Genomic DNA, 14,614 nt, shown 5'->3' with positions numbered 1-14,614 from the left:
ATCGCAAGCCAGGTATCCGATCGTTCTTTTCGCGCACTTTTTCGATCAGATATAGAATAAAAACTTACGATTGACATGATTGATGTAGTAGGCACCCACGTGTTTATCGTATGCCTCCTCCCAGCCGAGGGGAAGCTCGTTCCCGATACAATCCGCAAATGTTTGAGGTTTAGTAAACCTGCAACAATAAAAAAAAAAAAGAAAATATAAATATTACAATGTACAAAGTAGTGCTTGTAATTATTGTAATTATTTTTAGTATTTCCGAGTAGAAGAAATATCTAAGAAAAATTAATTGAAAATAAAAAACTGACTGGCTTCGTACTATTACGGATTTATTGAATAACAATTGTCTTAATAATTAAATAAGAAAATTCTATTTAAGTGAGAAAGGCTTATTTTTTTACAAGTTTGCAGTATTTTTGATATATTTTTGTATGACTTTTCTCAATAAGACTATTTCAAAAAGATGCTGTTCAGTTTACTTAGCAATCTTCACATAAGAAAAAATAAAAGAGATTTTACTTATTTTTCCGATAGAGTTAGAAAAATCTATATAGAATCTATATAGAAATCTATATAGAATTTCTCGAAGTCGATAAATCATGCTGATTGTGCGGTGATTTTTCTCGAATTCATGGATGAAGCAATCTGCAAATATAAGTCCGCATATGTACTAAATTTATCAATAATCTGGAGCATAAAATTTCGTCTAACCAAACTCCCGACTTGATTAAATAAATACGATATAAAAACGAGAGGATAACGTAGCGTTATATCAATATTACTAGTCATTTCATTATCTCTATAGTTATAAAATCTAGAATGTGATTGGCTATCGAATATTATTTTAATTTTACCATCGAGACATTCATTAATTAATAATTACGAATAATGAATTCACTTGTCGATGAGAATTAAATTTTTATTAATGTCATGAGAAATGAGTAATACAAAAGAAGAGTAAATTAATTATTATCGTTGGTACATTTCTTCGGGACGTATATATCGAATTAACAATGAGTCGTGCGAAAGGAATGAATTGTCAATCGAAAGAATTCTGAAGTCGCATTCACCGACGAGAAAAGAAAGGAATGCCGGGTTTGCCGGATGTGGGACTCGATTTCCGGAAATCTTCGGTCACGTAAAACACGAGCGTACGTATCGAGCGTGTTTGTATTACACACAAATAGATAATGGTTACAATATTTTTATATTCACATACATAATTATTTATATGCATATTATATACATTTACATGCATTATTGTTTACATATATATTCTTGCGAAAATGTTTCTCATATGTCGCATTTTCGACTTTGCTATGCTTGGAATGTTGAATTTTATGTTACACTTATGGTGACCATATTTTCTTCGAGAAGATAAAGAACAAGGAATTTGAATGTTTTAAAGCTTTGTTTTTACACGTTTTCCAAATCAGTTTGGAGATCTGTCAGGATTCTGTGCATTACGAAATTTTTTTTTTACAATATACCACAATGAGATACTGTGCAGTTTTCTAATAATTTTAAACTGATTCGACTGTATTGGAACAAATTTTTGATTTAAATTATTTAGAATTTAAAATTCAAAATAAATAAAAAATGAAAATAAATTTGGATAAATTTAGTTAAAAAAATTAAAAAATGTAATTAACACGACAGACAAATTACATTTATATATATTTATATTTTATATATTTTATTATAAAAATATATTCATTAGACATTGAAATCCTAATTAGAAAAGGATTTCCTATAAGATAAAGGACCGTCCTTTAGGATGCGCGATCATCTCGCAATTATGCTGCAAGGATATAATCAGAATTAAAACAACCATCGATCAATATCATGATGCTGATTTTACGCCACAAAATTGAAAATAAAACATCCGAGCCGACAAAAAAAAAAAAAAAGGAAAAAAAGAAAATAAACTCGGTTTTTATTAACGGCTTACGGAATGAGATAGAGAATTCCTATCGCGGCTTTTTTTACGCCAAACTTTTTACCGATTACTTTCTATTTCTGACCGTACGTTCGTACGTGCGCGAGCGACAGGAATGAGATACGACCGCGCGCGGTCGCCGGTCGGAATTAGCATAGCGACACTCCTTCGCGCGTGTCGATCGATGATAATTGACTCGTACGCCCAACACATATGTATATACAAGTACGTAAGTACGCATCGCGTATCGGATCGCACGGACGTCGTGCGTCGCGGTGGATCATCCGCGGTCGCGCGCGAGACTCGTCGTCGTCGTCGTCGTCGTCGTCGTCGTCGTCGTCGTTTGCATAACACGGGGGGACCCGCGCGCACGACGTTCGCTTTGTGGGACAACACACGTACACGCGGGACGGTACGCGAAAGTACGGGGCACTTTCGCTCCCGTCCGTTCGTTCGCGTTATAGGGGGATATACGAAATTTCACGAGCGATCGCACGCGGATCGCTCGCGCGCGCGCGCGCGCGCGCGCGCTTTCGAGCGATCGGCCGCCGGCGCGGCAATCGGATCGACTCGTTAAAACTTTTGCCGTAAGTCGCTTTAACCTTGGCATACCGTAGCCGTGTCGACGCGTAGCGCACGCGTTCAGCGTTTCATTTATCCTTCCCTCTTACCCTCCTCTTCCTCCTTCCTCTCTCTCGCCGAGCCGCTCCCCGGATCCGTCGCGGCGCGAGATACACTCTTGAATTTTCTTTTCTTCTCTCTCTCTCTCTCTCTCTCTCTCTCTCTCTCTCTCTCTCTCTCTCTCTCTCTCTCTCTCGCTCTCACACTCGTCGCTATAGTAGGACACAATCACGGTAAGGCCAAGGGCGCGCCGAGACCGTGAATCACGCGGCGGAAAGGGAATTAAGAAAATTGTCCCTGAAACCGTGTAATGAAGCGCAAACTCTCTCCATCCCCTTCCATGCCCGAAGCATCTGTTATTAAAAGTCATTAAAATCACCAACAATTGGTTATGAGACGTGACTTTTTTTGTAAAACGTTTTACTTAAAGCATATGTAGAATTTATATAATTTAATAGCAGCGATAGCAATATATGCAAGAAAATTTACGTCTCATAACCAAATCACACAAACCACTTTTATAGGAGATGTGTGAACAGTCATTATTTGATTGAACGCCACAGAGAGATTTTCTTGCTAAATTTTACAAATTCTTTAGATATAAATTATGTCTCTGTCATCTAAATTGATTAGATACAAAATATATAAAATATATGTGATATCGCAGCGCTTGCTAGTCATTTCTATCTATTTTACCTAATTTTTCGTGTTTAGACAACTTAAGGACTGTAAGATTATTTTTTTTCAGTGATCGATTGGATATAAAATGCGGAGAAATGCACAGAAAAAATTAATCTCCAATCAAATCAAGAAAAATATTCTCCTACAGCAAGAATATTATAATCTTCTTAAAAATTTTAGATTCCTTTTTCTTCAAAAAGCTTGATTTGATTGAATTTATATTGATGCAAATATTACTTTTTTTTGTTTACATATGAGAATCTCTCTATTGCATCAATATTAAAATTTTTTTAAGAAGCTTATAATATTTTTACTTGTATATGAGAATATATAGTCTTCATTTAGAAGAACCAATTTCTTTTCTGTGTGAAATGTCAGTCAATGCAAAATCAAATGACGATGGCCGTTGGAAAAATTTTATCGAAGATAACATTCGCGCAGGAAGTAAAAAGTATTCCGTGTCCTATGGCTAGACATTTCCGGAAGTACGTTCGCGGAATCATTCGCGATAGTTCCTTCCTCGACAATTCTTTTTCGGGTGGATAACCGAAGTCTTACGTGGCTAAGAACCGATATTCGCGACTAAGCCGTTTACGTCAGAGCGACGATAGAAAGGAGAGAAGGGGGATGATCTCTGGGGAATCTCGTGTTTCTAGCTCCGGTATTTTTGTGCGATGCACGCCTTTATTCAAATTGCCTCACGCGCGCGTGATATATTCGTGCGTTTAACGATCCCCAAGAGGGGATCTCTCACACTTTGTAAAAGCCGTATGTCGTTGCGCGTCGATCTGACTCATTCGTATATGTGCATAAGCATTCGATTTCCAGCAACGGCGCTCCGGTCTGGAAAAAATTCGACATAAAAGAATAATGTTCCGAGCGCGTTGATTCTGAGATCAGACCGAGAAGGAGGAATTATTCTCGGTCGAAAGTTTCGAATTTAAGCGAGAGCTCTCGATTTTTCTGCGAATCGAGGAAGAAAAATGATTCCCAGCGAAATAATAATAATAATAATAATAATAATAATAATAATAATAATAATAATAATAAAGAGACAATCGCTAGTTATCGCTCTCCAATATTTATTCAGTTTGCGTTCTGATATAGCGTGCGTTTCTATTTACGCATCAATTCAATTAAGGGCTGAGTGCAAAGTGTAAATTTGCTCTATAATCGACGTTTGCGCCTCTATCCATCGCTAATTGGCAGCTATTAATAGCGGGCCGTATCGGACGAGTTATTCAAGCGGGAGAGAGCCACCGGGAGGAATAAACGCGTCTCGCGCGCCACACACTCTCGAGCCACGTCTGCAGAAATCGAAATCAGACACTTCTGGACATATTGTTTAACATATTGTTTAATTCCGACCCCGCGGCGAAATCCCGCATGCTATACCTCGCCTTTGCGTGAGCGGCACATTTGATTACAAGCGCCCGTTTTATTTTTTTTTTTTTTGTGTTGCCATTATCTAAGACTTTATTACGTTAAATTGGCCGCTATGCTGAGAATCGATGAAGCCACTTTGATAAAAAAAAAAAAAATTGTCCCGAAAAGAACGTTATGAAATATTAGAAAAATCTCAACGTCATTCTCAGTCAGATTTTTCGAGTAAACGCGACTTCAAACTCGTCAATTTTTCAACAAGCGCTTTTGTTTTAATCCTTAAAAAGATACGCATACTGATGATACTTTGATATTAACGTAAAATCACGTTGAATTACTTTCTCTTTTGTATTAGACTAAAAAATGGGAATTAGAAAAAATAAATTATTTTATAATCATTCTTTAATTCAGAAGGTAAGTTATTTCTCACTATTCTTTGCATTCGGAACAGATAGGATCACTACGAGGATCGTCCCTCGTTTTCTTCTTCCTTCACGAGCTCCATTAATTCAAGGATTATGAATTGTATCGTTGACATTCCGAAGGAATTCCGTTTGTTAATTCGGCCGAAATTCCGGTGATAATCGCGATTATTTAAATTCATCGTCGTCATCGGCGCGCGCGCGCGCGATTCTTTCGCCACTTGCAAACAAAAATTGCGCAACAACGGCCAGTAAACAGACGCCTCAGCGTGATTTCCTGCACGCTGGAATTCCAAAGGCCAGCCGTCATCCGAGCGAGTCTCGGCACACCGTTCCTCTTTTCTTCCTTTTTATCGCGCGCACGCAATAAAAAGACATTCCCAGAAACATCAACGTCTAATCGTATCCTATCTCCTCCTATCGCCTCCGTCTCCCCCCCCCCTCCCCGCTCTCCTCCTCCACCACCACCACCACCTCCCCATTCCCTCTCTATATCTCTGCTTCTCGGATATTTGCGCGATGACGAGAGCCACTCCATCATTAGGTGATCCATGACGGACGCTCCAATTCGCGACCGAAATTGTGCAAGCCCGGACAAACGTGTTTGTTCTACGGCGGATTACCGCGAAATCTGGAAGCGCGTTGCTAACGATCGCCCAAGGCCGAGGAGCATTCCTTTCTCGCATGCGACACGCGTGTACAATTTCGCGTGTGACCCCAAACCCATTGTCATTTTCATTCCCGGCTTATTCCCTCGCCAAGTGCTCGCAAAGTGATTAAAAATTTTCATTTTCCAGAAAAAGCTTTTATTTTCTTCGTTTCCACAGATCGTGCGTATCACGACCGGGGAATCTTCCATTTCAATCTTCTCCAATCTCCTTGTTAAAAATCTGATTCGCTCCCGAGAAATTCTATTCCCATCTTCTTTTTTCGCAGCTCAATTCCTGATGAAGCTATTTGACGTTCGCAGTAATTGTAACTTAATTATTCCGCGTAACTGTACGATCGCTGTGAGCGTTTTTTTTTTTTTTTTTTTTCTATTTCCACGTTCGCTGAATTCATACGGCGTTTATTTTTACACTTTATTTTTCCTCGTTCGTTTGAATTTTATTTCTCTTCTCTTTCTACTTTCTACTTTTTAAATAAAAAAATTACTCGTCGAATTTACAAGGATGTTTTTATTCCTCGCAATTAAGACGACACGACACGATTGAGGCGCGAGAGAAGATCGAATTTATCCAAATTTATCCCGTCCCAAAGAATCCGTTATCAACGGAGAAGAAAAGAGCAATGATTCAACGATCGTACTTTGTACCGCATTACAATCAATGAAGTGAAGTAAATGAGACACGGGCATTGCACGATGAATATTCAACGGGCGATTCGCGGAAATGCTGCCTCGATGTAGCGGGACAGAAAAACGGCTTACGAACGTGCGCGCGTTGCCGGCGTAATTAAGGCTGAAACTTTAGTCGTAGATCAAGGACGAGCCACGTGGACGTTTCTAATAATTTCATCGAAACGAGCTCATCTTGACATTCTCTACCGCGCTACGTCTCAACGCTCGTCCGCGTTACGTCTCAATTATTAGATATTGAGTATCGATGCTAGACGATGAAACCGGAAAGCGTCATAAAAGTTGAGCGATCTTAACCGATCAATCATCAAGAAATACAAAGATATTAACAGTCATATAAACAGTCATAAAAGTCAGATTTAAAGTCCATGAAATTAAAAAAATAGAATAGAAAGAAATAATGAAGAAGAAACTTATTTTTTGTAAGATTAAGAAAACAAATTATAGAGATAATTTCTACGTAAAACTAAAAAAAAAAAAAAAGAAAAAAAAAAAGAAAAATGGAAGGGATAAAAAAATTAATAAAAATTGAACGATCTTAACCGATTAGTGCATCAAGAAATGCAAAGATGTTATAAACAGTCATAAAAATATCATGTAAAGCCTATGAAATTAAAAAAATAGAATACAGAAAGAAATAATGAATAATAAACTTCTTGCAAAATTAGGAAAACACTATTGTAGAAATAATTTCTAAGTAAAATTAAAAAGAGGGAGGGAGATAAAAGAAAATTAACAAAAATTGAGCGATCTTAACTGATTAGTCATCAAGAAAAAAATGCAAGAGTGTTACAGTCATAAAAGTAAAATATAAAGCCTATGATATAAATGGAATACAGAAAGAAAGAAACTTCTTGCAAAATTAGGAGAACAAATTGTACAAATAATTTCTATGTAAAGCTGAAGGAGAAAAATAAAAGACGAAAGAGAAAAATGTCCGAGAAATCATCGAGTATTACTCAACGTGTCAACGTTAATTGACGAGGGTCGCCAACGAGGTAAGAGAGAGATTTAACGCTAAGGATTTCAACATGTAGACTTTAACGAGCTTCTAACGTACGGTTCACGACCATAAGAAGTGATAACAGCTAATAACAACAGGTCCATTTGTGCTACACCGATAAGACCTAGGCGAATGGTATCATTCACACAGCTGGTTATCGACGATAGCGCCTTACCGGCGCTCATTCACGAGGACACACGTTTACGATGGAAAAAACAAAGTTACGAATTCCTTCTTCATTGACGTTGCCAGCGCCAGCGGAATAGTGTCACGGAAACGTAACGCGAATTTACGAAGCCGGTTCAGAAAAGACTTCGGAAAATGTTTGCCGTTTTTACCATTTCTGTATTAGAATAAACCACTTACGTGAAACGACAAGAGAACGCGATAATACGGAATTGCTTCTTTTCTGAAGAGATGAATAATGCGCACGTGTGCGTAGATAAAACCTCTGTTCTGCCTCCCATTTTTTTTTCCGATCGATCTTATCGTTAAATTATCTTTATTTATCGATTTATCTATATTCATTATTTATTCTTAATTTAATTTAGTTATCACTATTCTTTGTTAATTTTCCGACTAACTTGCACAAAGATCTCGATGCTTTCTCGATAATTTTTTTTGAATCAAGGGGGAAGAATCAAAGTGAGAGTTAAATAATTCTTTTATTCCGAGCGCGATTATGACGTCTTATCCATCAAATCACGTGGACAAGACGCATTTCCTGCTGCGTGCATGGGATTCCTAGATCGCAATCCGTCACGTACATACCTGCGCATTGCGTACGAAGGAAACAATAGACTCACGAGACAGATTACAGTAATATTCCTGTCGCTCGAACGACCGTTTACGAAAGAACACCTACACAAAGTCTCTTTTCGTGAATGTCGCAAACTCCACTTTAATAACGGTGGAAAGTAGAAACCCGCGCCGTGTACGTCAAGGAAACAGGAATCAGAAATCACGGTCTCCCTCGTGAAATACGTTGCAAGATAGATGATGGGCTAAATAGCTATTTTTTTTTTTTTTTATAACAGTTATATCGGTTGTGGTAACAGTTTTTTTTTTTTAAATAGTTATTTCATAACTGATTATTTCAAATTTTGTAAATTAATTAATAAACATCTGATTTTAAACAAAGCAATATTTCAATATTTTTATATATTTCTTGTTATAAATTTATTGTGTTATAAATCTATATTAATCTTTCTGAAAAGTCTGAAGACCGATATTTTACTTATTATTACAACACATTTTCTGAAAGCATTGATTGGTTACATAAAGTTTTTAAGTCTCCAGAAATTCTTAATCTTGCAGCCAATCGATGCTTTCAAAAGATTTGCTGCATGCAATTTGTGACAATAAGTGGCAATAATATCGGAACATAGTTAAAATAATCGAATAATTGCATTTTTTTTTACCAAACAGTTAACAGTTATAATGAATTACAATACTCGATAACAGTAACAAAATAGTTCAAAAAAGTTAATATGTTTACGGATATTATCCGTGTTATTATACATTGTTAAATGCCAACGTTTCGAATGAACTGCAATATAACGGATATTCTTTTTTGAAAATAGTAACCTTCTGAAAGCCTTCTTTAAAAGCATTAACAAAATAATTGTTACCAAAAAATAACGCATCACTGGTTGCAATCATTAACTTCCTGCTTGTTAATAAAGGGATCAAGAAACCTGTCAAAAAAGTATGCCGAACCTTTCGACGGAATCGTGATAATACGGGTTCTGACCATCCGCGCGATTTAATCGGAAATTTTTATACCGTAATAAATACTCGAGTACAATCAATAAAATACTCGGATAATTTCCTACGCTCGCGCTACGTTATTTACGACGGAAGTGTCCGGAATAATCGTAAAAAGCGTGACGCGCCGCGCTGTCGCCCAATGCGAATGCCTTTAAAGAACGAAAAGTCGCGTTATTTAATTAAGAGAAAAACATCCGCAATCGAAATGGATATTCCTCGCGTGGCTAAGCTGAAAAAAAAAAAGAAGAGCCGTAAATACGCCGCGCGCGGGCGCAGATATGCATTCCATACATCCTGAGAAGGGTAATCTCGCGACGCGAATATATGAGATGACACTTAATGTCGCATGTCGGCCGTGCCCGTTGGTGTCACTAAAAACGTATATTTCTGTAACTCCCCGCGAACGATGACGATGACTCCATACGGGATAACAGCCGCATTTCTGAGACGAAAGTCAACGTTATTGCAAAACGTTGCGAGTCAACGTTATTGCAAGTATCAGTATTTGTGCGTAATACACTCAAAAGGTAATAGAAAAGTTTTTTTTTTATTGAAAAATTCCAAAAATAAAAATTAATTCTTTCAAGAAAAATTACAATTCTTAAGGTCAATCAAATAATTAAATAGTATAAAAAGTTTCTTAAGAATTAAGTTAAAAATGTGCGAATAAATAGTGAAATCATTTTTATCTTCTTTTTGGATTTCAAATAGAAATAAATTTCAGAATATAAATTTCAGATAGGTAAAGGTAATTAAATAAAAAATACGTATTGAAAAGAATTAAAAAATTGTGTTTAAAAAAAATTTTTTTCACTTAAAAATTGCAGGATTAACATAAAGATGTTTTTCAAAAAAAATTAGTTCTTAAATTACAGTTCTTGATAATTAAATAAAACATAAAAAATTTCATAAGAATTGAATTAAAAAGGAAATAACAAACAAATAGCGAAATCATTCCTGTTACTTTTTTTTTAAATTTCAAATACATTTCAGAAATTTTAAAATTAAACGGTATGTATTTGAAGAAAAATAATTAAAAAAATTTCATTAAAAAGTTCCAAGATCAACGTAGAGACCGATTTCTTTTAAGAAAAATTACAAAGTTCTTAAATTATCAATAATTAAATGTAAAAGGTCTTTTAAGAATTAAGTGGAAACCGAATAGTGAAATCCGCCTGCCCCCCCCCTTTTTTTTTTTAATTTCGAATAGACTACTTCAGATGTAAAGATAATGAAATTGATGATACATATTGAATTCGTCGAGATAAAAACATCAGTTATAAATCATTAATAAAAAAGATTCTACGGCTTATTTCGGAGATCTAGAGGATCCCGCGTTCATGGCGGAATTAATTATTCGCGCGACTAAACGACGTCCATCCACAATAATCGCCGAAATTAAGATTTACATTCGCGTTAAAGCGTAGGCGCTCTGGCAGCGAACATTCCCGTCTTCTCGCTTCGACGCGCCGGCCAACGCGTCAAATTCCTGAACCGTTCCTCTCTTAATTCGTTCGACTTCGAGATAAAGACTTCGAGCAATGCTCACGGCACAGAACAGGGGAACAGGGGAATCGCTGAGAAAAATCCGAATAGCGATTACTATCAATTCAATGATACTCACACTAGTAATTTGACGGGCGTTATGCAACTGCTGATTCGTCGAAGTGTATTATTGTTTGATATTGGATATAATTATTATCTAATATCCGGATATTACCATCTATGCTTTTCAAAAGCGATTTATCCAGCGATATTAGAAAAAAAAAAAAAAAAACTGCAAATTAACAAAACAATTGCAAATGTAGTTCCACTGTGTCGCTTAAAAAATCAATTTGATCCATTTCCATTGTCATTGCGTGTAAGGGAAGTGTATAAAAAAATTGCCATTTAAATTGTATTTATATAATTTAAATACAATTTAATAAGAAAAACAACAATTTTCTTCAATTCTTCTACACTTTATCGTAATATAAATATATTTGAGAGTACATGATTTGTACTATCTGCATTTAATTTTTTTCATCTTTCTTGATCCAATTCCTTTATCTTCGACGGCAATACATAATACAAATATTTTTAGAAAGCGATAAAAAACTCTCCGCAATACCTAGTAATAATACTTAGTGATACTAGGTAGGAAATACCTCAAGTTACGTGACCAAAGACATATTGAAATGCACGCTGGTAACGTAAAGTATTCGTATTTTATTTTAAACAATCCCAAGTGAACTTTATTCAACCCTCCACGCACCACGAAGAAAGAAACAAATTCCAGTTCGTAATGACAATTTTTTTTTTTTTTTTTTTTTTTTAACGGAATTCGAAAGTCTGTCCACAAATAGTTTACATTTCTCAATCACTTTTCTATTCGTGTGGTGAAAGGAAGAGAGAAGGGGAACGGTTGGGACGCGGGTTAGTTCTCGCACTCTAATTTTTTCCAAACGAGAATTTCGAGAGAGAGGATATAAGGGAAGGGAGAGAAGATCTGCGAGAGCGAGAGAGAGAGAGAGAGAGAAAGAGAGAGAGAGAGAGAGAGAGAGAGCACACCTCCTCGACAGGTGTGGCAGTATCCTCTCGTCGGCTGAGGTGAAACACGACCCTGAATAATGCGGGCGCACGCGTTTTATGCGTGGGCATGCGGCTCGCGTGCGTGGGTGCCTCTTCGGCTACCTGGCTCTGCCCCAAGGGCACCGCTCACGAGAACGAGCGAGCGAGTAAAGCCAAATCCACAACAAGTGAAAAGCTCGAACGAAACATAAATAAAGCGAATTTGTTTCGATAAATGAATTCGCGATGCGAATGACGTGTGTGGACATCTATCACCGGAGTCCGAATGAATATTTATGGATTTCGTATCATATGTGATACGTACGTTCTTTATTCGAAAGGGCAGCCCCTCATTTCGAGTAGCTGTCCTTTAGATTTTTTTCATTTTCTCAAGACATAATTTTGTCCTTTGTTTGTTCTCGGGAATTTTACGGGAAATTCCTTTCCGATTAACTCCGATTCAATGTCGCCGTACTAAGTAAATGTTTAAAACAAAATATATAATATATATATATATATATATATATATATATATATAATTTGTATCTTGCGTTAATTATATTTAATTTTTTCAAATTAGATCTATTTGTATTTTTTATTATTTCAAACCTTATTCCAAATTTAAATTAAGGGTTCGTTCCAACACAGTCGAACCAGTTTCGGTTTTATCAGAAAACTGCACAGCATCTCATTTTGGTATACTACGTAAGAAAGTTTTGTAACGTGCAGATTCCTAACAGTCACAAACTATTCTAGAAACACGATGGAACAAAATTTAAAAAAATTTTCACATTTATTCCTTATTTTCTCGAAGAAATGTGATATCGTCGTGTGGACAAGATCCATTTCTTGCCGATACATCGGAGAAAAAGTTCCTGTTATTATGTCCGTCCTTTGGCCTCGACTTGGTCTGGAATTCAACGTTTATACATTTAAAACGCACGCACGTAGCGGGATATCGTTTACGTTTTCACACTCGTGCCTTGTAGACGGCACGGCGAAATCAGCTGAACAAGGCGCGATCGACCGATCGATCGACCGATCGATCGACCGTTCGTTCGTTCGTTCGTTCGTTCGTTCGATCGCGCGCGCTTGAAATGAGAAAACGTGCGAAACGTGATGCTGGCGAAGTTACCGACCCGATAACGCGCGACGACGCGCGGGATTTATCGTTTAGAATGTCCGCCGTGCATCTGGAACGAGGTTGAAAGCGTACGCGCGAGGCGCGCTTAACGCGCCGATCCGCTTTGCGTTTACGCGCGACGAGGCGCGACGTGATCGCGAGTGTCCGTTGGAAATTGATCGAGCGGTTTCTAGATCGGTAATCACACAGATCGGTTTTCACAAGGTATCCAGGACATCGGGTTTTCCGCGAAAAACGATCTTCGGCGCGAAGAACAACGACAACGCTCGTGCTCGTGCTCGTGGAAAATCCGCGAGCTGAGAAAAACCGAGTGAAATTCCAAGAATATTAAAAAAATTGGGTGAAGTAATATTTTATTCCTTGCATATCCCTTTTTTTTTTTTTTACGTATTTTTCGTATTTTACGCACGCGTTTGGAATTCCGTTCAAACAATTCGTAAATTCTCGCCGCACACGATTTCTTGTCGTATGAAAGATTTATATTACGGATATTTATTTAAATCCATAGACTTCGATAGAGAGAAATATTTCCTCGTTCATCGTTTTTCGAGACACACGGTCGACTAATTGCATGTATACACGGTGACAGTAAGTTTAGCGGTAAGGCGCGTAGCAGCGTAAAACGTAAATTGTAATTGCGGCTAATGACAGTTTAAAATATTTTTAACGGGACGTAATGGGGCGTTTTGTTGAGGGACACGACTGGTTTCGCCACGGCCGTTTTATGCCGGGACGTAAAGATTCCGAGGAGAAAATAATGGCACTCTCTCGCAATGGGCCTCCGCAGGAATCTCCGTTTGCCTTCGTCCACGGTTATGCCGGCCGCGTGTCACGGCGCAGGAATGCTTCGAATTTCCAAATTTGGGTACACTCCTGCCCCGCGATCCGTGCCATGGCTCCGGTTACGCGTATACACACACACACACACACACACACGCGCGCGCGCGCGCGCGCGCGCGTAACACGTCACAATACGCGACATACTCTCGCGTCCATTCGAGCGTAACCCGCGAGAGTGTTTTGCCTCTCGCGACAACACGCGTTGCCCCGACTCAAAATAGCGCGTGCGTACCTGACAAATAAATTATTTCTTTAATGCGTATTAAATATCGGGGTAGGTCGGGCATGGATAAATCTCTCGTCGCGAACGTGTTTGTGTCGTAAAGCACGCGCTGCTTTGCCGTTAGATAACAAGTATGGTGACCATACGTCCATTATTCTAAAAGATAGTCCTTTATTTCAGATCCTTTAGATTTATCTATTTTCTCAAAACTCGATTCTATACCTTTACTTTATTCCTTTTTATTCCTCTCGCGAATTAGCGTTTCTAACGGCGTTTAACTAATGAGTTAAATTTATATATTTTTTTAAATATAGACATATATATAAATATAATTTGTCTTGTGTTAATTATATTTTCGATTTTTTTTTTTTTTCATTAAAATTATTCAAATTAGATCCATTTTTATTTTTTATTATTTCGAACCTATTCTAAATTTAAATCAAAGATTTGTTCCAATACAGTCGAATCGGTTTAAAAAAATATATATATTAATAAAATAAATGCAACATCCTAAAGTTCACATTAAACAATAAATTACTAATATTTTTTTTCAAAAAGCATGGTATAAAAAAACGATTCCGAATAATCATTCGACATAGAGTTGTTTAAAAATGCATATATCGCAAATGATAATAAGGGAAAAAAAAAAACTGTGACAAATATCCAATAATATTC

The 14,614-nt window shown here is 37.1% G+C and overlaps 1 protein-coding gene across 1 annotated transcript in view; it reads right to left on the bottom strand.

The window, feature by feature from the left end:
- The window catches only part of kibra (WW and C2 domain containing protein kibra), a 66,394-nt gene that overhangs the window by 40,804 nt on the left and 10,976 nt on the right, over nucleotides 1-14,614 (bottom strand). The window contains exon 2 of the mRNA XM_089075455.1: nucleotides 69-178. Coding sequence (XP_088931581.1) covers nucleotides 69-178 — 110 coding nt within the window. The remainder of the gene's footprint in view (nucleotides 1-68; nucleotides 179-14,614) is intronic.

The sequence above is a fragment of the Pogonomyrmex barbatus genome, unplaced genomic scaffold (genome assembly GCF_055798465.1).
Source record: "Pogonomyrmex barbatus isolate J1 unplaced genomic scaffold, ASM5579846v1 scaffold19, whole genome shotgun sequence".
In the NCBI taxonomy this organism is placed as follows: Eukaryota; Metazoa; Arthropoda; class Insecta; order Hymenoptera; family Formicidae; genus Pogonomyrmex; species Pogonomyrmex barbatus.
This window is presented reverse-complemented; position numbering and strand designations above follow the sequence as displayed.